The sequence below is a fragment of the Gigantopelta aegis genome, chromosome 10 (assembly GCF_016097555.1).
Source record: "Gigantopelta aegis isolate Gae_Host chromosome 10, Gae_host_genome, whole genome shotgun sequence".
Classification (NCBI taxonomy): domain Eukaryota; kingdom Metazoa; phylum Mollusca; class Gastropoda; order Neomphalida; family Peltospiridae; genus Gigantopelta; species Gigantopelta aegis.
In genome coordinates this window covers 47764895-47790039 of record NC_054708.1, presented here as the reverse complement: position 1 = coordinate 47790039, position 25145 = coordinate 47764895, and the positions used below count along the sequence as shown (strand labels likewise).

Sequence of the window (25145 nt, the reverse complement as noted above, 5' to 3'; positions counted from 1 at the left end):
TGCACTTGGTTTACACTGGATACTGCATACTGCCCCCCACAGCACCTTGAAGTCAAGGGGGCGGGACGTAGCCCAGTGGTAAAGCGTTCGCTTGATGCGCGGTCGGTCTAAGACCCATTGGGCTATTTCTCGTTCCAGCCAGTGCTCCACAACTGGTGTAACAAAGGCAGTGGTATGTACTATCCTGTCTGTGGGATGGTGCATATAAAAGATCCCGTGCTGCTAATCGAAAAGAGTAGCCCATGAAGTGGCGACAGCGGGTTTCTTCTCTCAATACCTGTGTGGTCCTTAACCATATGTCTGACGCCATATAACCGTAAATACAATGTGTTGAGTGCGTCGTTAAATAAATAAAAAATTATTCTTCTTCTTGAAGTCATGCAACATTTGTGTGAAATACACATAAATGGGTGTTATTCGGTCCCTTCGCTCACGTGTGTGTGTAATTAATTATTGTAGTCTGAGGCCAATTGTGCAGTGAAAAGTTGGGTGCACTTGGAACTTTGACCCAAAGAGTTAAAATTAAAGTTTTGGTTTGTTTAACGACACCACTAATGCACATTGATTTATGAATCATCGGGTATTGGATGTTAAACATTTGGTAATTCTGACATATAGTCTTGGAGCGGAGACGCAATGAAGTTTTCATTAGTAGCAAGGGCTCTTTTATATGCATCATCCCACAGACAGGATAGCACATACCATGGCCTTGTATATACCAGTTGTGGGGTACGGTGGAACGAGAAACAGCCAAATGGGTCATCGATAGGGATCGATCTTAGACCGACTGCGCATCAGGCGACCGCTTTACCACTGGGCTATGTCTCGCCCCATAACCCAAAGAGGTACTATTTAGTGTACTGCTAGCAACACATACCATAGTCTTTGATACACAAGTGATTGTAACGGGGAAGGGGTACACTGAAGGCGATGGATCCCTTCGACCTATCACACCCCAGACGAGCGTTCTCACACTTGGGTACATCCCGCTCTGTCAGACAAACACCATCTTTATTATACTTTCATCATGCGTATAAAATAAAAACAGACACCAATGTTTAAAAGCGTACAATATACATGTATATTATTATAATGTATGCAATTTGATTATAAAAGTAAAATATATAAAGCTGAACGACTAAACAGAAATCATATTCCAAATCGTATCTCTGCGCGGTGAAGAGTTCAAGTGAAGGTTCGACGAGGTCGAGACTGCTCCAATGAATCACTGTCAGTGTTCTTGTCTCTTGGAAGACTGCCACACATCAAGACGATACATCTGTAGGCCTACGTTTGATATTACAGTTTTTACATGTAATATCTGCTATTGGATGTCAAACTGAGGGAAATGTGTAAATGAAGTGATAATTAACATCAGTATTCAAAAGGTAAATAAAAAAACAACTATGCAAAACCCTATGCAAACATTTTACATTCATATGCAAATATGTTAATATGCAAATATGTTGCACATGTATTATAAACTACACGTTGTAGTCATATTGTATTTGTTATCATGTTTCAACTACACAGTATTTTTTAGTGTATAAAATGTTTTGCAGTCAGTGTTTATTATAATTATATCCATGTACTTTAAAAAATATTTAAAATCCCAGACTAAAAATAACAATTAGACTACTGTGCTTCATCTAAATGTAAACTTCTAGTATGCTAAGTAAAGATTTAAAAATCAGAAGTCCTAATATAAGTCTAACAGCAGTTACTAATAAATGTATGGGTACAGCAAATATATTTGCAGTCAGCGTTTATTATAATTACATATTTTTTAAACAATCCAAGATTAAAAATAAAAATTAGACTAGTGTGCTTCAGCTAAATGTATACTACTAGTATGCTAAAAAAAAACACCTCAGAGATCCTAGGGCTAACAGAAGTTTACTAATGCATGGGTACAGCAAATACTTAAAATTCAGAGACCCAAAGTCTAACAATATATTGCTAATTAATGTATGGGTACGGCAAATATATATATTTTTAAATCAGATGCCCTAGGCCTAAAAATAGATTACTAATGCATAAGTACAGAAACTATTTTAAAACTAGAGGCCCTAAGCCTAACACTAGATTGCTAATGCATCGGTAAAGCAAATTGTAAAACAAAAGAAGGTTCTGAGCCTAACAGTTGATTGTTAATGCATGGGTACAGCAAATATTAAAACACCAAAGGCCCTTGTCCTAACTAGATTACTAATGCATGGTTACAGCAAATATTAAAACACCAAAGGCCCTTGTCCTAACTAGATTACTAATGCATGGTTACAGCAAATATTAAAACACCAAAGGCCCTTGTCCTAACTAGATTACTAATGCATGGTTACAGCAACGATTTTAAAATCAGAGGGCACAGCCCTGACAGTAGATTACTTATGCATGAGCACAGCAAAGAGTCTAAAATCGAAAGCCTCATGCCTGTTAGTAGACTATTAATGCATAGGTATAGCAAATATTTTAAAATCGAAAGTCCTAGGCATAACAGTAGATTACTAATACATGGGTACAGCAACGATTTTAAAATCAGAGGCCCAAGGCCTAACAGTAGATGGCCTCAGATCACAGTTATCTTCCCATTTGTTTGTGGAAAATCCGAAAATTTGTCCGCGCAAGTAGTCCGTTTGACCGATTATTTCATGCCAACTATTTGACTGAAGTTGACAGGGAAGAGCATGTAGTTTGTAAATATGTGTAACTTGTTGACATTGAAGACTTGTTTGTGGTAATTCCGGCCCATGCAAAAGTAGTGCTTTTTGTGTAAAATGGGTGTACTACGGTCAGTCTAGTGGGTGTGTTTGTTTAAACCAATATCGTTGGAGAAAGAGCTGGACAACAGAGGTTGTCCTTTTCATAGTATGTTTCCCCCAGGCAGGCAAAGGTACATAGAAAAATCCATGAACCTGCTGATATTAATAAAAATGTTATAGCCACTAACGCTATATAGAAACATATAGCGTAATTAATTGTGGTCTGTGGCCAGATGAAATATATAGGTTGCATGATACCAAAGAAGAGAGTTCCGTGTCAAAGTTCGAGATCAGATTAAGTTGTACGGCGTTGTCGTCCACCCATTGTAGAAAAGCAGGAGTATATAAAAATGAGATCGGCTAACGGTAGAATACTAATACATTTTAGATATGGTATTCAGTCGTACGGCGTTGTCGTCCACCCATTGTAGAAAATCAGGAGAGCTCTCTTTCGTCACCTTCATCAGAGTCACACAGTCGCCCTCGGCACTGTGGGCGTCATGTGGATCCTCACCAAAACTTCGCCGATAGACTTCTCCCAAAGAAAAGGACTGTCGACCAGGTGACTCTCTGGTCTGTCTAAAATATATCAAAGAGTCGACACAATATATGCTCTCCGGCAACGCTCCGTCGACTTTGTATAACTCGGAATGAAGCAGTAGGAAGTCAAATTCATTACCATTGTGGGCGACGAGACAGACAGGAGATGTCAGACGTCCCAGAAATAGTGACACCAGTCTCACCACATCCGGATTGAACGGCGACTCGCTTTCCAACATATCATGAGATAGACCTGAAAACATTAAACACAAAGAGTGCCGGTGAGGTACACGATACGCCCGTCAAGAGTTTGATGGAAAACCATAGATATTAATGAATATGTTACGGGTATGATTCAATTCTAATTATGTGAATACAGACACAATATTTTATTTTTATTTTTTGGGGGGGGTATTACAGTGACCTAGTAATTGTGTGTGACACACCGCCATCCCAAGTTGTTCCTACATGTGAGGTTTGATTGCCCTGTATGCGATATATGATGCAGACAAGGATTTACTGTTATGTGCAGTAGTCTGTGAAAAGTAGGTCACAGTGACTTAGTAACAGTACGCGACACATCGCCATCCCAAGTTGTTCCTACATGTGAGGTTTGATGGTCCTGTACGCAATATATGGTCCGGACAAGAACAAGTTAACAGACGGACGGCGGACGGACGGACGTACGTACGTATGGACGGGCGGACAACGCCATACCATAAAACGAGTCATTTTAGACGGGCGTATAGAAAGTGTCATAGGACATTCGTGTGTCAAATGGATGGATCCAATCAATTTTACATGAATACAAATTATTTTAAGCACTACATCGGCCTCGGTGATGTCGTGGTTAAGCCAACGGACATAAGACTGGTAGGTACTGGGTTCGCAGCCCGGTTCCGGCTCCCATCTCTGTGGTGTCGTGGTTAAGCTCCCACCCATAGTGAGTTTCATCGATTTAGTGGATAGGTGTAAGGCCACTACACCCTCTTCTCTCTCACTAACCACTAACAATTAAACAACTAACCCTCTATCATGGACAGACAGCCCAGATAGCTGAGGTGTGTTCCTTGGACAGCGTGCTTGAACCTAAGCACGAAAATTAGTATCAATGAATGAATGAATGAATTAAGCACTACGTTTGAATGTCTTGACCATGGCCTTTGGCATAGTGTATCAACACTTTATAGAAATTAGAACGCTTCTCTGCAGGCGACTAGAACATGTAAGCATCGTCAAACAAGGGGCGTAACGTAGCCCAGTGGTAAAGCGCTCGCTTCATGCGCGGTCGGTTTGGGATCGATTCCTATTGGTGGGCCCATTGGGTGTTCCAGCCAGTGCGCCACGACTGGTATATTAAAGGTGGTGGTATGTGTTATCCTGTCTGTGGGAAGGTGCATATAAAAGATCCCTCGCTGCATCAGAAACAAATGTAGCGGGTTTCCTCTGATGACTATATGTCAAAATTACCGAATGTTTGACATCCAATAGCCGATGATTAATGAATCAATGTGATCTAGTGTTGTCGTTAAAACCTAGTGTTGTTTTGAAAACCATGATCGGAATTTATGGGTACGGGATGAAACGAAAATGGTAAATTACAATAACGAAGTCCTGGGACTGGAACCGTAGGCATCGAATCATCAACTACTCGACCACCGAGACATTCTTTTGTGTGTGTGTGTGTGTGTGTGTGTGTGTGTGTGTGTGTTAAAGTATATGTAATTCATTGGCGTAGGAAGCGTGGGGGGGGGGGAGGGGGGCGCAAGGGGGCATGTGTCTCCCCACTATAGCAGTAGCGACGTTGTTTTATTTTTTAAATATTTTTACATATATGTGTGTGTGTGTGCCCCCCTCCCCACTTTTGGCACCTTCCTACGCTGTATGTATGTATGTATGTATTGATGTATGAATATCTATATAGTGTATGTATGTCCAGGTTGACTGTTACATACATAGATATTAACGCACTGGCGCAGGGGATAATTAAATCCTTTCTGGCCTCACAAATTGTCCCATGCCGTTGCTGGGACTCGAACCTGTGGCACCGAACCGCCCGCAAATTGCAAGACTAACCACGATGCGCTCTGAGCTATCGAAGCATCCATAAAAAGGATGTTCTTTAACTCAACCACATGCATGGGGCCTACAGTCTACGCGTATGTATGTATGTATGTATGTACACACACACACACACACACACACACACACACTCACACGCGCGCGCGCGCGCGCTAACACACACACGCACACACAACCACGCAGAGGTATATGTATAAACGTTTTGTGTGTCAAGTACGTTTTCATTACCTTATATCTAAATGTAAAAACATTTACAAAAATAATTAAGTATAAATTTTTAACACGTATTCTCCACCATGATAGATCGGTTTTACTACGTCAGATTTGACAGAATTTGACAGAATTTAAGGTAGTGAAAAAAACAAAAAAAATAAACAAACCCGAAACAAACCGCTTACGCAGAAATGAAAACGAGAAGCGAAAATAGAATTTCTTAAAAGCAAGGTATAAATAGAAACATTATAAGGATTATTTTGTACTTAGACGATGCATGGATATTTTGGTGCTACGGTCTAGTTGACTAGCGTCATCAAGGTTGGCAATTTTCACGGCGGTTGTGTGGGTTGTTGTTGCTTCTTCTTTTTTTGTTTTCTTTTTTCGGGGGGGGGGGGGGGGGGGGGGGGGGGGGGTCGTGGGAGGGAGGCACCACACTACATCAAAGTACGGGTTACATCTAGTTCAATATATAATTTCGGATCATGATTCGAAATTTGAAACGCCCGCACACTAGCAGACAAGATATAGGCTAATCTATTTATGTGCCCCTCCCAGGAACAAACTATGACCATCGCCTGGGATTGCACCTTGGATAAACAATCATAATATTATTACTATTACTTCTAACATGCGAGACATCAAATAAACGCGATTTAAAATCTACTCCATTTTCGGGGTCCACTGTTGCCGACATTGCCGCATACGTTACCAAGCTTCACACTTAAAAATGGTAAGCGTCACTGCGTTCAGAAGATGTAACATCCTTCTTTTTCTCAAAAGTGACGAACACCAGGCATACAAACATGTATACAAGCAACTACCGTAACGATGATTTCGTCATAGGTTACAATTATTCCAGCACTCAGACTGTAAGAGAGCTAGACGGACCAATCTAATTAAAATTAGCTCCACTATTACATGTGGATCTAACAGCAGCCAGTTGGAGCTCATGTCCACCAATCAAAACCTTACTTGCAGAATCATGCCAGTGATTTAAAAATAATTTGAAAACATTCCGAATTATCCTGAGGGTATATGACATGTTTCGTGTGAATTACGAAAGCCTCCGTGTAATAGTGGAGCTAATTTTAATTAGATTGCTAGATAGACATTTGGACAGTTATACACTCTCATTACTGTCCAAATGTCCGTCTAGCTCCCTTACAGTCAGAGTACTCAAGGTTACCAGGGCCGTAGCTAGGATTTTTTTTGTCGGGGGGGGGGGGGGGGGGGGGGCAAAACTGAGTAGTTAATAGTCTAAAACTTAAACGATTATGAAGAGAGTTTCTATAATGCTTTACGGATTTTTTTTCTGGCGGCAGTTGCTACGTCCCTGGTCACAATCGGCTATCAGTTACAATCAGGTCAACATCTCCCATTAAATTATCGTAACTAACATTATGTAGTGACTCATACGATAATGTATTTGTATATTATATCTACCTGACATTTCCTCTGCTCTCGGCTGGACAGGTTGGCCTGGGTTGAGACAAACCAGTAGTTTGTTCACCACTCTTGCTTCTGTATCACGGGTCTGCATGTCTTCTCTGTGTACCGCAAGAAGACACAATTCTGTTATTGAAGGTCTGTGTTCATCTTTATGAAGACCCGTCGTTTCCGTGTCGAAAAACACGAAACTATTAAATCTGGTAGATACATTTGCTGCAGCCATGTTTTCCCTCCGCCTAGTGTCGACGAACTGATCAAATATGACGAAGTCAGCTGACAAGGAAGGTTTTATACGGAAAGTCCGTATAACTAATATGGTTTTCTAGAAGGTTAACGCTATTATTGAGTCATCGTCTGCGAATAATAACCAGTTTAACAATAATATATATCACGATAACCAATCAAGGAAGGCGGCTTGTGCCTATTGGCCAATCCCAACACCACATACACATATACACACTGATGTCATCATCTGCGAATAATAACCAGTTTAACAATAATATATATCACGATAACCAATCAAGGAAGGCGGCTTATGCCTACTGGCCAATCCCAAACCACATATACAATAAATATACCAGTAGTTTAAAACGAAGCCAGGCGATATTTTCAACGAACGCATCCTGACATCAGATTACGACAAACATGGCTTCATCCCAAAAGAAATCTTCAAAGATCGCTACATATGTGTTTTTTGACACTGAAACCACGGGTCTTCGTGAAGATGGGCACAAGCCGACAATAACGGAAATGTGTTTTCTGGCCGTGAGGAGATCAGACCTGAACTCCACCGAGGAGGTCCAGAGAGTGGTCCACAAACTCTTACTGTGTCTCAAGCCACGCCAAGAAATCCAAAAAAAAGCAAAAGAGTTATCAGGTAGATTAAATCACGTACTTTGATCACTGTATATTTGTGCGATATCTCCCTTTCTCATTTTGCTCTCTCTCTCTCTCTCTCTCTCTCTCTCTCTCTCTCTCTCTCTCTCTCTCTCTCTCTCTCTCTCTCTCTCTCTCTCTGAGAACGTGTACATCTTTCAGGGTGCTTAAACTTTATATTCCTATTTGTAATATTGTAATATTTAGGTATTTACGTGTGTTTGTATACAATGCAATATGTCTTGAGTATAACTCTCCCGAAAGTTTTCGATTTAACATCGCCTAGCTTTCATTATGTTTTATCGTATTGGTATTCTATAATAAATCATCCAAAACAACGATTATGTTCAATAGAACGACCGTGTATTAAAACCTACAAAAAGTCAACAAAATAAAACTAATTATTTAAACAGACAATAAATAAATAATAAAACAGAGTTGGAAATACCAGCCTCGAGACCCCCTCTCTACACTCACACCTAGAAACTTTGCCACTGTGTAGACCTCCTTTTCACACGCGCCTATTGACCTTATTTTAATATAATTTAATTAAAATACGTTAGTATGCATTGGAAATCATAAAACTAAAAAATGTAATGCTACATTCACCTTAATATTATTTACAAGAGAGGTAATTGCAGCATGATCTAACAAAATTTCCGGTAATAATGATTATATATATATATATATATATATATATATATATATATATATATATATATATATATATATATATATATTGATATTTTCACTGTTGATTAAATTCAGTGAAAATATTACTTTTACAGTGAACATATATGACTTTTCATATATTTTTGTAATTTCAAAACAAAAGATGAATTGCGTAGCTGGAAAATAAAGAGTGATAGAAAACAAAAACCAAAACAAAGACATATCCCAGTTCCTAAAAATAATGCGGTATGCATATCTATCTACACTGTGTGTGTTATTTATACAGTAGCAACAGGAAACGTGTCCTGCTTTTACTCTCTAGTTTTGCTTTTAGTGTTGTTTGTTTTGTTTTTTCTCTTTTTTTGTTTTGTTTTTTGTTTGTTTTTTCGTTGTTTTAGTTGTTGTTTTTTGTTGTTGTTTTTTTTTGGAGTGGGGTGGGTTTCGGGTTTTTTTTTCTAATAGTGTTTGTTTTAGTAAACAAATTAGGAAAGATGTATATAATAAATAGAACACTTCATGTTGTTTGTTTCTAATACGATCTGTATGTCAACGGGTGATGTGTGAAAAATGTATTTTTACGAATTGCGAAGTAATGAGTGATAATATGATTTTCACACATCACGATTTGACATAAAAATCATGAAATGTTCTATTTATTATATACATCTTTCCTCATTTTGACTAAAAAAACCCACACTATTAAAAGGGGGGAAAAAAGAGGACAAAACTAAAAATCGAAAACACGTAACGACATTATATAGTTCAGCATATTTTTCAATGGAATTTTTTAGCTGAAAATGTAATTGAACATTCATTAAAAAAGAAATTCATTAAAAATTTCACAATCTTTAATGACAGTTAAATTAATAATTACATGTGTATTTTAAAATACTGCTGTGAAAATGTATCGGACAAAGTGATTGTCTAAATAAAGAACAAATGAAACAAAAACATGAAAGCAGCGACAAGACATTTAATTGTGTCACCACGATTTGGCTTCACAAAACCAATTTTAGATATTTCACTGTCATTGCACTACATATCCATTTGTGTTAGGTATCCTGGTTTAAATTGCTATAATTTAATTAACACACAATAGTATGCATTGGAAATCATAAACCTAAAAAAATATAATGCTACATTGACCTTAATATTATTTACAAGAGAGGTAATTGAAGCATGAACCTATTCGATCTAAGAAAACTTCCGGTAATGATAATAATAATAATTATATATATATATATATATATATATATATATATATATATATATATATATATATATATATATATATATATATATATATATATATTGTTTTGATATTTTCACTGTAGATTAAATTCAGTGAAAATATTACTTTTACAGTGAACAAATATAACTTTTCATGAATAGTTTTAATATATTTTTTGTAATTTCAGAACAAAAGTTGAATTGCGTAGCTGGAAAATAAATAGTATTAGTAAAACAAAAACAAAGACATATCCCAGTTGCTAAAAATAATGCGGTATGCATATCTATCTACACTGTCTGTGTTATTTATACAGTAGCAACAGGAAACGTGTCCTGCTTTTACTATCTAGTTTTGCTTTCAGTGTCGTTTCTTTTTTGTTTTTTGTTGTTGTTTATTGTTGTTGTTTTTGTTTGTTTTGTTTTTGGGTTTTTTTGTTGTTGTTGTTGTTGGGGTTTTTTTTTGGGGGGGGGGGGGTTGGGTTTTTTTCTAATAGTGTTTGTTTTAGTAAAAAATTAGGAAACATGTATATAATAAATAGATCACTTCATGTTGTTTGTTTCTAATACGATTTGTGAAAACCATATTTTTACGAATTGCGAAGTAATGAGTGATAATATGATTTTTACACATCACGATTTGACATAAAAATCGTATTCGAAACACACCATGAAATTATATACATCTTTCTTCATTTTGACTAAAAAAAACCACACTATTAAAAGGAAAAAAAAAAAGAGGACAAAACTAAAAATCGAAAACACGTAACGACATTATATATTTCAGCATATTTTTCAATTGAACTTTTGAGCTGAAAATGTACTTGACCATGGGCCTTATATAAAACAAATTCATTAAAGATTTGACAGTCTTTAATGACAGTTAAATTAATAATTACATGTGCATTTTATAATACTGCTGTGAAAATGTATCGGACAAAGTGATTGTCTAAATAAAGAACAAACAAAACAAAAACATGAAAGCAGCGACAAGACATTTAATTGTGTCACCACGATTTTGGCTTCACAAAATCAATTTTAGATATCTCAACGTCATTTGTGTTAGGTATCATTATTTAAATTGCCATAATTTAATTAACACACAATAGTATGCATTTCCAAAACAACGAAAAACCCCAAAGAAAAACAAAACAAACAAACAAAAACAAAACAAGCAAACAAAAATAACAACAATAAACAACAATAAAGAAACAAAGAAAGAAAAAAAGAAAGAAACCATGATACCTAACACAAATGGATATGTAGTGCAATGACAATGAAATAATTAAAATCGATTGTGTGAAGCCAAATAGTGGTGACACAATTAAATATCTCTGCTTTCCTGTTTTGTTTTGTTTGTTCTTTATTTAGATGATCGCTTTGTCCAATACATTTTCATAGCAGTATTTTAAAATACACATGTAATTATTAATTTAACTGTCATTAAAGATTGTCAAATTTTTAATGAATTTTTTTATTAAGGCCATGGTCAAGTACATTTTAAGCTCAAAAGTTCCATTGAAAAATATGCCGAAATATATAATGTCGTTACGTGTTTTCGATTTTGAATTTTGTCCTCTTTTTTTTCTTTTCTTCTAATAGTGTGTGGTGTTTTAGTCAAAAATGAGGAAAGATGTATATAATAAATAGAGCATTTCATGGTGTGTTTCGAATACGATTTTTATGTCAACTCGTGATGTGTGAAAAATCATATTATCGCAATTAGTAAAAATATGGTTTTCACACATCACTCGTTGACATAAAAATCGTATTAGAAACGAACAACATGAAATGTTCTATTTATTATATACATCTTTTCTAAAGGAATAAAGAAACAAAAACAATGAAAAAAATCCTAAAAAAAACAAACAAAAACAACAACAATAGACAAAAAAGAAACAACACTAAAAGCAAAACAAGAGAGTAAAAGCAGGACACGTTTCCTGTTGCTACTGTATAAATAACACAGACACAGTATAGATAGATATGCATACCGCATTATTTTTAGCAACTGGGATATGTCTTTGTTTTGTTTTTTGTTTTACTATCACTATTTATTTTCCAGCTACGCAATTCAACTTTTGTTTTGAAATTACAAAAATATATGGAAAGTATTCATGAAAAGTCATATATTTACTGTAAAAGTAATATTTTCACTGAATTTAATCTACAGTGAAAATATCAAACAATATATATATATATATATATATATATATATATATATATATATATATATATATATATATATAATTATTATTATTATTATTATTATTACCGGAAGCTTTATTATTATTATTATTATTACCGGTAGTTTTCTTAGATCGAATAGGTTCATGCTTCAGTTACCTCTCTTGTAAATAATATTAAGGTCAATGTAGCATTATATTGTTTCAGTTTTATGATTTCCAATGCATACTATTGTGTGTTAATTAAAGTATAGCAATTTAAACCATGGTACCTAACACAAATGGATATGTAGTGCAATGACAGCGAAATATCTCAAATTAATTGTGTGAAGCCAAATCGTGGTGACACAATTAAATGTCTTCTCGCTGGTTTCATGAATTTTGTTCTATAAGGTTCATAGTCAGCTCAAAAGTTCCATTGAAACATATATCGAAATATATAGTGTCGTTACCTGTTTTTGATTTTGAGTTTTGTCCTCTTTTTTTTAATAAATAGAACATTTCATGGTGTGTTTCGAATACGATTTTTATGTCAAATCGAGAGCCTCCACAAGTCCAAAATATTGGACTCGAGGGTCAAACTCGACCCGGACCCGAGTACTCGTCACGAGATTATAATGTAACTAAGGAATAAAGTAAAACAGCATTATGCATCTTAATTCCAGCGCTGAACATGGATGTCAAATCATGCCATTTATAATACTGTATTGCACACATTCAACTTTTGTTTTCCTTCATGTTTCATAGCCCTATAATATAACCAGCGGAAAGCATAATGATAAAACTACATAATTTTAAAATGAAAGTGCTCTTCCTTGCACGGGTATTCGGGTGTCGTTAAACATTCATTCATTCATTCAAGTCATGTGAACGGACTCGAGTCTTGCTAGACTCGGCCCGTGCCCGAGTACTCGACTACTCATGGAGACCACATGAAAATCATATTATCACTCATTACTTCGCAATTCGTAAAACTATGGTTTTTACTCGTTGTCATAAAAATCGTATTAGAAACAAACAACATAACGTGATCTATTTATTATATAATCTTTACTAATTTTTTACTAAGAAATACACTATTAGAAAGAAAAAAACTGAAAAAATCCCAAAACAACGAAAAAACACAAAAACAACAACAGAAAACAACACAATAGACAAATAAAGAAACAACACTGAAACAAAACTAGATAGTAAAAGCAGGATACGTTCCCCGTTGCTATAAATAACACAGACACAGTGTAGATAGATATGCATCCCGCATTATTTTTAGCAACTGGGATATTTCTTTGTTTTTGTTTTTGTTTTACTATCGCTATTTATTTTCCAGGTATGCAATTCAACTTTTGTTTTAAAATTACAAAAATATATGAAAACTATTCATGAAAAGTCATATATAAAAAGTTTGTTTTATTTAACGACGCCACTAGAGCACATTGATTTTTTTTTATCTCATCATCGGCTATTGGACGTCAAACATATGGTCATTCTGATACTGTGTTTTAGAGGAAACCCGCTGTCGCCACATAGGCTACTCTTGTACCACAGGCAGCAAGGGATCTTTAATTTGCGCTTCCCACAGGCAGGATAGCATAAACCATGGTCATTGTTGAACCAGTTATGGATCACTGGTCGGTGCAAGTGGTTTACACCTACCCACTGAGGGTTTGGAGTCGGTATCTGGATTAAAATCCCATGCCTCGAGAGGTAATTGAAGCATGAATCTATTCGATCTAAGAACACTTCCGATAATAATAATAATAATAATAATAATTATTATTATTATTATTATTATTATTATTACCGGAAGTGTTCTTAGATCAAATAGGTTCATGGTTCAATTACCTCTCTTGTAAATACTATTAATGTCAATATAGCATTATATTGTTTTAGTTTTATGATTTCCAATGCATACTATTGTGTGTTAATTAAATTATAGCAATTTAAACACAAATGGATATGTAGTGCAATGACAGAGAAATATCTCAAATTGATTTGTGAAGCCAAATAGTGATGACACAATTAAATGTCCTGTCGCTATTTTTATGTTTTGGTTTGTTTGTTCTTTATTTAGAAAATCACTTTGTCCGATACATTGTTATAGCAGTATTTTAAAATACACATGTAATTATTAATTTAACTGTCATTAAAGATTGTCAGATTTTTTATTAATTTATTTTATAAGGTCCATAGTCAAGTACATTTTCAACTCAAAAGTTCCATTGAAAAATATGTCGAAATATATAATGTCGTTACGTGTTTTCGATTTTGAGTTTTGTCCTCTTTTTTTTCCCTTCTAATAGTGTGGGTTTTTTTAGTCAAAAATGAGGAAAGATGTATATAATAAATAGAACATTTCATGGTATGTTTCGAATACGATTTGTATGTCAAATCATGATGTGTCAAAATCATATTATCACTCATTACTTCGCAGTTCGTAAAAATATGGTTTTCACACATCACTCGTTGACATAAAAATTGTATTAAAAACAAACGTGTTCTATTTATTATATACATATTTCCTAATTTTTTACTAAAAAAAAAAGACTATTAGAAAAAAACAAAAACGAAAAAAACGAAAAAAAAACCCACAACAAAACAAAACAAACAAACAAAAAAAACCCCACCCCAAAACAACAACAATAAACAAACGAAGAAAAAACACTGAAAGCAAAACTAGATCGTAAAAACAGGATACGTTTCCTGTTATTATATGGTCCCCGGGTCACTTTGTCGTTATATCAAGACAAGACAAGACAAGAATTTATTTACACTCGGGCCGTTGCATATACAATTTGTAACATTCACGTGACAAGATGGTTCATAATGAATTCTATAAGAACAATATATATATAACAAAAACTCTAAATGCATTAGATACATGTACATATTTATGAACATTGAACACAAACCACAAGTTGGTGTTCGTATAAATACAATCTGGATATACATCATGTGTGGCCAAGTACTTATAAGCAAACATGTCATCGTAATAATAGTTATATATTTTTGTTTTGTTTGGTTAGGGACGTTTAAAGTTACTAATAATTACTTTTACAAAATATGCCAATTTCTTTAATATTCCGATTCGCTTACTGTTCATTAATTCTTTAAATTTATAAGTACTTGGTCGTTTATAGTAATATGAATGTATATACTGGACCCTTAAGTCATGAAAAAAATTACAAACAAAAAGATAATGAAACTCATCGCCAATATCATTGACGTCGCATAGTGTACAAAGTCTTTCACCTATAGGTGTGTTATTCCAACGACCAGTTTCAACGGGTAAATAATGGTTAGACGTTCTAAATTTTATGATAACTGACCATAGCTTTTCAGGAAGTATACTAAAATAATTTTCAAGAAATAAGTTTTCTTTATATAGCTCGTAACCTTTCCCTCTCGATGATTGTGATAAGTTATTTCTCCATATTTGTAAATATTGATCGTGTTACCTTTGTTGGATTTGTTGCGAGAGACAGTTTACTGATATGAACGATTCAGATATCCATACATTGCTCATTCCTAAGTTATCCAAAATGTTTTTGATAGCGGTGATCCAATTATAGTTGATTCCGTTAGTAAGATGATCGTTTAACATAGCTTTGTATAATAACAAAGAGAGTTTTGATTCTTTTCCTGATAAAAGCCGTGCCCAGTAGCATATCATTCTTCTATGTATGAGTAATTCAACTGGCATTCGTCCTAGCTCTCCGTATAACATAAAACATGGTGTTGATTTCTTAACAGGTAAAATATGTCTAAAAAAGTTGATTTGTACAGAGTTAAATATAATTATCATTTTTCTCGTGCCCCCAAATTTCGCAGCCATATAATAAGATTGGCAGAACCATCGAGTCGAACATTTTAAGTTTGCATTCAGTTGGTAGATGGTATTCCTTTGATTTCGCTAGTACAAAGTACATAGCCTTGGTAGCCTGTTGACTAAGTCTGCTCTTGGTAGTTCGGAAGTTATTTAATTTACTAAAAGTAATTCCTAAATATTTGTATTCTTTAACATTTTCTAAAATAGTGTTTCCAATCTTAAAAATATGTTTATAGTCTTTAGCAGTTCCGTTAAAAATCAGTATTTTTGTTTTGTTACTATTAATTTTAATTTTCCAATCAATGCAATACTGGTAAAACGTATTTAAAGTATATTGTAGGTCAGCTGCACTTTTTGCTAATAAGGCCGTATCATCTGCATATAACAAACAAAGGATGTGCATAGCAATGTCTACCGGGTTTTCTTGATTATCTGTTTTAATTCGGATTCCTTCGTATCCCTGGTTGGATAAATAATCTTCTAAATCGTTGAGATACAAGGAGAACAGAAGAGGGGATAAATTTTCGCCTTGGCGGATACCGTTGTTGCAAGGGAATAAAGCTGATTGCTGATTATTTACGGAAATTAATGATTTTAGACCTTGATACATCTGGTAGATAATTCTGAAAAATTTACCGGTTATGTTATTTTGTAACAGCTTATGCCAAAGTTGAGTTCTTGGTACCATATCGAAAGCTTTCTGAAAATCAATAAATGCACAGTATAATTTCTTTTTTCTTTTTTAAAAAAAATCGATCAAGTTATGTAATGTGAATATGTGGTCTGTAGGTGAATAGCCTTTACAAAATGCAGTCTGTGCCTCACTAATGATATTGTTTTCCTCAATAAATAAGTTTAACCGGTTATTAAGTAAAGTTGTGAATAGCTTATAACAACAGCAGAGTAGTGTAATTGGTCGATAATTTTCGGGTAATAGTCTGTTCCCTTTATTTTTAAAAATTGGTATAATAATACCTGTAAGCCATTCCTCAGGTAGAACGCCGTGATCAAATATAGTATTAAAAAGTTTAACATAGACTGGCATGATCAAGGTGGCGGTTGATTTAATATATTCGTTGGCGATTTTGTCTACACCTACTGCTTTATCGTTTTTTAATCGTTTTATAGCTTTCATTATTTCATCTTCACTGAATTTCCCGTTAATAAAATGACAATCATTGTTTACTTCGTTTAGTACCTGGTCCATATCAAAATGAAATTGGTTATCATCATTGGGTTCGCCCGTATTTAAATCATTGAAATAATCAAAAAAAATATCTATAGAAGGGGCGTTTTTGTCCAGGTTGCACTGTTCTTTATTCTTAAATATTTTGTAAAACTCTTTTGGGTCATCTGAACGTAATTGTCTCATTTTCTTTTCTGTCTTAAATTTATTTTGTGAATATGCTTTAAATATAGATTTCTTATATGATTTACTAGCATTTATTAATCTAATTTTATTATCTGCCGTTTTATGTTTTGCGTATAAAGTTTTAGCTTCGTGATACTTAGTTCGTAAATATTTGCATCTTGCTCTGAACCACCTGTTGTTCCGTGACCTTTTACTCCGGCTATTTGTGTACACGCGCGTGTGACCGAATGTCGAGACTGCTGTGTCTAAAAACAGATTTTTTAACATATTGGCTGCTTGATTAATACGCGTTTTTGTATCAACAGATGCGTCGCCAAGAGCTAGAGAGATTTTTTCAATTATATTGTTGTCTATATTATTAGTAAATTCCTCACATATCGAAATTGTCAATATATCGATTTGTTAATCATCGGCTATTGCGTGTCAATAGTAGCAAGTGATCGTTTATATGAACCATCCCACACACAGGGTAACACTTACCAAAGAATTTAATATACCAGTCGTGGTGCACTGGCTGGAATGAGAAATAGCCCAATGGTCCCACCGACGGGGATGGATCACAGACCATCATTAAATACTAAGTATATTAATCAAAGCGTATTCACAGTCAGTCAAGTCGATTGGTACCTACTTCGTTTACAAAATGTTATAAAGCTAGTAGACATGATTGTTCGAAGTTAATCCTTTAATTGAATGACGAAAGGCGTATGTTCAAAAGTAATACACGTCTATAGAGTTAGTCGACATCGGCAACTCCGACATCGTGTGACACTGTCGGATCGCGACGAGATCTAGGATGTCAAATGGCAGTGTGTACTGTCAATGTACTACGGCATCTGTGATTATGTAATGTCGTTGTAAAGAGGTGTTTTCAGATGTTAGGTGCACGTTTGTTCCTAATTTGCTCTGTCGGTGTCGGAAGGTGTGAATTCCGGTGTAATGAACAGAATAACATTGGTGTATGTTCGTTCCTGACGATTTGTGGTCGGATGGTGTAAATGTCGTAGTAACGACGGTCGTTGTAACGAGGTCTGACTGTATATATATATATATATATATATATATATATATATATATATATACAGTCAAACCTGTCTTAAGCGGTCACACAAGGGAGTAGATAAAAGTGGCCTCTTAAGCCAGGTGGCCGCTGAGTACAGGTTGCTATATATATATATATATATATATATATATATATATATATATATATATATATATATATATATATATATATATATATAGAATCTCATTGGCTCGAACACTGTCGGTGCATCAAAGTCTGTTCGACCCATCGGGTAGTTCGAACCATGCATTCGGCCGTTGTCGGGTGCTTCTGTAGCACAACAATCAATCGGACAACCTCGCATGTTTCCGTCAAACCGGCTTGGGCGAGATGATCCGATTGACTCATGAATTGATTGGTGTTACTTGCAAGGTTCATTCATCTAACGATTACCGCATTACAATTGCAAGATAATTACCGACAGGTGCTAAATAAACAACACGATAAGCGTGAAAGGGTAGACAATTTTTTTTATATATAAATACTTTTTTATATTTCTTCGGATAAACGTAGCTGTTCGAGCTAAATATGTTTAATTTTACAGTTCGGACCAATAAACTGGTTCGAGAGAAAGCTTCTGTTCGACCCCAGGGGTATTCGACCAATCAGCACCAAAATAAAGGGATTTAATAGAGAGAAAAATCGGGACTTTGTTCTTGGTTCGAGAATACCGGTAGGTTTGACCGTAGGGTGTTCGAGCCAATGAGATTCTACTGTATATATATATATATAATTATTGTTTTGATATTAAATTCAGTGAAAATATGACTTTTACAGTGAACATATATGACTTTTCATGAATAGTTTTCATATATTTTTGTAATTTCAAAACAAAAGTTGAATTGCGTAGCTGGAAAATAAATAGTGATAGTAAAACCAAAACCAAACCAAAGACATATCCCAGTTGCTAAAAATAATGCGGTATGCATATCTGCCTACTTATGCATATTTATAGCAACAGGAAACGTGTCCTGCTTTTACTATCTAGTATTACTTTCAGTATTGTTTGTTTCTTTGTTTATGGTTGTTGTTTTTTGTTGTTGTTTTTGTTTCTTTGTTTTGTTTGGGGGGTTTTCTGTGGTTTTTTCGTTGTTTTGGAGGGGTTTTTCGTTGTTTTGTTTTTTTCTAATAGTGTTTGTTTTAGTAAAAAACATTAGGAAAGATGTTTATAATAAATATATCACTTCATGTTGTTTGTTTCTAATACGATTTTTATGTCAACGAGTGATGTGTGAAAACCATATTTTTACTAATTGCGAAGTAATGTGATAATATGATTTTCATAAATCACGATTTGACATAAAAATTGTATTCGAAACACACCATGAAATGTTCTATTTATTATATACATTTTTCCTCATTTGTTTACTAAAACAAACCACTATTAGAAGAAACAAAAAGAAGACAGAAGATAGGACAAAACTCAAAATCGAAAATACGTAAAGACATTATATATTTCGGCATATTTTTCAAGGAAACTTTTGAGCTGAAAATATACTTGACCATGGGCCTTATAAAAAAAATCTTAAAAAATGTGACAATATTTAATGACAGTTAAATTAATAATTATTTTTAAATACTGCTGTGAAAATGTATCGGACAAAGCGATCGTCTAAATAAAGAACAAACAAAACAAAACATAAAAGCGGCGACAAGACATTTAATTGTGTCATCACTACACTACACTATATATATATATATATATATATATATATATATATATATATATATATATATATATAATGTCTGTAAATATATGTACTATATATATATATATGAGAATAGAAAATCCTTCTATGTTGCTGGCACCTCTCCTCTAAAGTAGCAAAGGGGCTTGAGATAATATATTTTATATAAAGAAAAATTCAGAAGCCTCCTTTAAAAGTCATATATCCCTCTTTAATTCAAATTTTCGCCTGTTCAGGCTTCGTCAGGGAAATATGTTGACAAAAATAAAAACACGCACATAAAACCACTAGCAAAAACAGAGTTAAAGCTGTAACTAATATTAAGATAAAAGTTGCAGAACAAACTACTGGTCAAAGATTAAAAGTATGGTAACACTATGACTTAGGTAAAACGAAGTGTGGGTAGGGGGATTAAAATAATAATTAAGGGTAAATAAAACAAAATAATGAACAAAATAATAATGAACGAATGAATGCATAAATGGATAAACCAATAGCAAAACCAATCTGAATACATAAAAGGAATTACCCGGATAATTTACAAGTAATAAAGACGAAAAGTTACTTGAGTATATGTGTAAAATAAAATAAAACAACTTACTAATATTAGGCCTAAATCTAACGTAACTTTAGATAAAAATAATTACTGAGCTAGCTCAGCTAATAATATATTTATTAAAATTAAAATTTAATAAAATAATCTTAAAACATAAAAAGAAACTTACTTTAAAACTAAGCTAAAAGAAATCAAACCATCCTGCATGAAAACATGAATTGAATAAATGAAATAAACCTAATGCGAGGTAAACAACCACTTTAAAAACAGGCTATGAAGCTGAGAATGTAGGAGTGAGTACAACTCAAGTGAAAACTGCAGAGTAAACTGCTGGTAAGAGATTAAAGGTCTTGTAAAACTAACAAAGGTAAAATAATAGTGATACAAAAGGGGGTGAGGTGGGTGGGTGAATACTTAGTATGTGTGAATTAATTAACAAATATAAATGAATAAATGAGTGAATAAATCAGAACAAAATAAATGATATAAATAAATAAAATAAAATAAAATAAAATAAAATAAAGCTAATTAAATGAATGAAAGAGATGGGGGTGGGGGGCGGGGGTAAAACTGTAATGATAATATATATATATATATATATATATATATATATATATATATATATATATATATATATATATGTCTGTAAATACTGTAATTACTATTAACAGAAAATTTAATTAAATATCATTACTAACGATAACTATAATTTAATTACATACTGAAACTATTTATATTATACGTAATCAAAGAATGATATTATTGATATTTAATTCTATATTAAAATTGTTATTGATAAATTCTAGTTGATTTGGAAATTGTAATTACTTTTTGTAAGTTATATTGGACTTATTAATAAGTATAATTTATTAAATACATAGCAGTAAAATATACAGAATTTATAAAAGTCAAAAGTCATATTTTAATTGTACAAGTCATATTTTTACTGAATTAAACCTACAGTAAAAATATCAAAATGATATTTATATTTTTCATTACCGGATGTTTTCTTATATATCAAAAGATCGAATAACTCTTCTTGTCGCAGCAAACATGACAGGGACAGAAAAACTGAAACTACTAGTCATAGGAAAATCAGCAAAACCCCGGTGTTTGAAGAATGTTAGAAGTTTACCGGTGGAGTACAAGTCCAATAAGAAGGCATGGATGACAGGGCCTATGTTTACAGAATGGGTTCAGTCACTTGACAAGACCATGACAAAGCAAAAACGAAAAATCTATTGCTTGTTGACAATTGCCCTGCCCATCCCAAAATACCCGGACTGAAAAGTGTAACCCTGGCTTTCTGACCACCGAATACAACATCGCAAATTCAGCCGATGGCCCAAGGTATAATTTCCAACTTGAAGCAATATTACAGACGTGAAATCACGAGCGACATAATAAAGGCTTATGACAGGCAAGAAGAGCACTCCGTTTCTATCTTGACGGCTATTAACATGGCCCATCGAGCTTGGAGTCATGTGACAGCGTCGTGCATAGTGAACTGTTTTTCTAAGGGCGGTTTCAAGAATACTATTTCCAGTGATAGCTAGGAGAGTTCCGACAACGAGTATGACAATACATCACTATCTACCCTTCAGGCAGTGTGGAACGAACTTGTGTCAACAATACTGGTCTCAGACGACATCACATTATACGACTATTTGACCGCTGACGAAGATATCGTTATTACTGAGCAGCCGACTGACTATGATATTATTAAAGACATTATTGACAAACGTGAAGGTGTGCACATGGATTCTGACACAGAGATGGAAGGCTGAGGAGACCTGTGTACGCACACCGCCTACTGTGAGTGAGACCGTGAGTGCACTGGATACGATAACACTGTTTTTCCAAAATAAAGTTGATGTAGCTATGCCTGTGTTTTATTCGATTGCAGACATCGCTACAGACCTGCAGGCTATGAGACCAACGCTCACTAAACAAACAAAAATAAGCAGCTTTGTTTCAAAATGTGATTGACTGAACACTCATTTGATTCGACATGCTGTAATTATTTGCATATTTGCTTCCATTGGTGATAATAAATGAAATATTAAAAAAAACCCCAATAATTCTTGTGTTTATGTTGTTTAAATTTGAAAAAAACAAAATGGCCGACTTCCGGAATGAAAACGGCTAACTCTGTAAATGTTTACAATGAACTTCTGCTATAACGAACCGACATTCCTGGTCCCTTGCAGTTCGTTGTAAGAATACTTTACTGTATATAGTATATAGTATATATATATACATGTATATATTTGTAGTTTTAGTCTTTAATTACAATAGAGTATCAGTAATTCAATTTGAAATTAAATTAATTTAGTTGACAGTAATAATTAGTCGTTTGCAGTTTGTAATGGAATTATAGTTATTGATAATAATTCCAATGTTTTTATTTCAATCTTTAACTACATTTGATTCGCGCGTCGTTCGAACAAATCTCGACAGGCATAACCAATTTTTAGTTTGCGCATTAAATTCAGGATATATGATACATAGTCGTAATGAGTTACGTAAAATAAATGTTTGTTTGTTTTATTATTATTTGTTGTGTTTTTATGTATGTGTGTGTGTATGTGTGTGTGTGTGTGTTTTCAGGGGGGGTGGTGGTTGGGGTGGACGTAATCAATAAATGGGTTACACAAATAAATTATCAGTTATTAAGAGGCTTAATGTTTTATTTTGTTTTGTTTCTCAAGTGGTGGGGGTTGGGGGATTTGAGGGGTGGGCTGATAGGGGGTTTGTTATTTTAGCGCTTTGGAGGTGGGGTTTTTTTTTTAATAACTTTTTCTTTTTTAAATTTCAGGCTTGTCTGATAATATGTTGGAGGTCGAATCAACCTTCGATGCTGGACTGGCTACTATGATAGAATTATTCTTGCAGCGTCTTCCACAGCCAGTGTGTCTTGTGGCCCATAACGGCAACCAGTTCCACTACTCGCTCCTCCAGGCGGAGTTAAGGAGAGTCAATGCGTCTCTGCCGCCCGCTGTCCTGTGCGTGGACTCCTGGGAATTCTTCACAGGTGGAACTCTCAAGCCGGGTTATAAGCTGGCGGACATTTACGAGAACTGTTTTAATAGGCGACCTGTTACAAATCGCGCGGAGTCTGATTGTACTAATGTCCTGGCAGTCGTAAAGAGTCGCGATACCGATTTTATGAAATGGAGCAAGTTAAATGCCAAACGTTTCCAGGATGTCGAGCCAATGTACTGAAGTCTCAGGTGGACGAGAAAGAGTTGATATGGCGTCTCCCCAACCCCCGTTACCGAACAAACATAGACATTATGTACAAATATTTCAACCATTTTTATACATTAATAATGTAGTTTGGATAGGACTGATCTGGACAAACGTGGCACATCTCCATCACAATAACATCACCCTGAAGTTGTGCCTTTAACTTGAAAACAAAGATTTTAACAGTGTTAGAGTGGATGCTATGTTGTTAAATAAGAACATATTCTAATGTTGATTTAGCATCCAATGTCTGAAGATGTGCCTTTAACAAAGAATTTAGCTGTATTTGAGTAAATACTAATAGGAAATATTCTTATTGTGATACTTTAACACCAGTGGCTGAAGTTGTGCCCTTAACTTGAAAACAAAGAATTTAACTGTATTATAGTAGATGATATATGTAATTCAATAAGGAAATATTATTATGCTGATTTGTCACTTATGACTGAAGTTGTGCTTTTAGCTTGAAACCAAATAATTAAATTGTATTAGAGTAGATGATATATGTAATGCAATACTATACGGAAATATTCTTATGCTGATTCGGCGTTCATGGTTGTGCCTTTAATTTGAAAATAAAGATTTTAGCTGTATTAGAGTAGATGTTATTTTGTTCAATAAGGAAATATTCTAATGCTGATAATTTAGCACTGTTTCAAAATCGCCTGTAACAATTAATTAAATGTAATGATAGTATCTGTTGAAAGTTGAATGTTTGTGGCTAGTCGAGTTTTGGAGTAGAGAGACCGGCCTCAATAGTGCAGTAGTTAAGTCAGGGATTGATCCTCGTCGGTGGGCCCATTGGGCTATTTCTCGTTCCAGCCAGTGCACCACGACTTTATATTAAAGGCTACCGGCCTCGGTGGCGTCGTGGTTAAGCCATCGGACTACAGGCTGGAAGGTACAGGGTTCGCAGCCTTGTGTCCGATAGCTTAACCACGACGCCACCGAGGCCAGTAGCCTTTAATATAACAGTCGTGGTGCACTGGCTGGAACGAGAAATAGCCCCATGGGTCCACCGACGGGGATTGATACCTGACCGACCGCGCATTAGATGACAGGTAAAGATAGTCGCTTGTGGCAGAAGATGGACTATAGCACCAGACACCTTACCGATGCTAGAGGTTCTTAGAAACCAAAACAGTAATCGAGGTCAGCATAATATTATGTCATCCCTTCTCTGTTCATCATGCCCAGTGCTAAAGCGCAGTCGGTTTTGAATCGATCTCAGTCGGTAGGCCCATTGGGCTATTTCTCGTTCCAGCCAGTGCACCACGACTGATTTAACAAAGGCCGTGGCATATGCTATCCTGTCTCTGGGATGGTGCATATAAAAGATCCCTTGCTACTAATGGAAAAATGTAGTGGGTTTCTTCTCTATTCA

The 25145-nt window shown here is 34.7% G+C and overlaps 2 protein-coding genes across 2 annotated transcripts; one reads left to right on the top strand and one right to left on the bottom strand.

Annotated features, from left to right (window-relative positions):
* Positions 1 to 1057: 1057 nt before the first annotated feature.
* Positions 1058 to 7404, bottom strand: LOC121383450 (three-prime repair exonuclease 1-like). Its single transcript, XM_041513502.1, has 2 exons — positions 7041 to 7404; positions 1058 to 3552 (listed from the first exon to the last, which is right to left on the bottom strand). Exons 1-2 carry the CDS (start codon positions 7267 to 7269, stop codon positions 3134 to 3136), a joined length of 648 nt encoding a protein of 215 aa, XP_041369436.1. The 5' UTR covers positions 7270 to 7404; the 3' UTR covers positions 1058 to 3133.
* A 217-nt stretch (positions 7405 to 7621) lies between these two features.
* On the top strand, positions 7622 to 24354 carry LOC121384103 (three-prime repair exonuclease 1-like). The gene is made up of 2 exons (XM_041514336.1): positions 7622 to 7923; positions 23331 to 24354. Exons 1-2 carry the CDS (start codon positions 7692 to 7694, stop codon positions 23735 to 23737), a joined length of 639 nt encoding a protein of 212 aa, XP_041370270.1. The 5' UTR covers positions 7622 to 7691; the 3' UTR covers positions 23738 to 24354.
* Positions 24355 to 25145: the final 791 nt, after the last annotated feature.

Excerpts from the sequence above, each read along its gene's own strand:
- LOC121384103 (XM_041514336.1), top strand. The coding sequence starts at position 7,692 with ATGGCTTCATCCCAAAAGAAATCTTCAAAGATCGCTACATATGTGTTT. Across the intron at positions 7,924-23,330 it reads AAAAGCAAAAGAGTTATCAG|GCTTGTCTGATAATATGTTG; the intron begins GTAGATTAAATC and ends TTTAAATTTCAG.
- LOC121383450 (XM_041513502.1), bottom strand. The coding sequence starts at position 7,269 with ATGGCTGCAGCAAATGTATCTACCAGATTTAATAGTTTCGTGTTTTTC. Across the intron at positions 3,553-7,040 it reads GAGAGCAGAGGAAATGTCAG|GTCTATCTCATGATATGTTG; the intron begins GTAGATATAATA and ends TAATGTTTTCAG.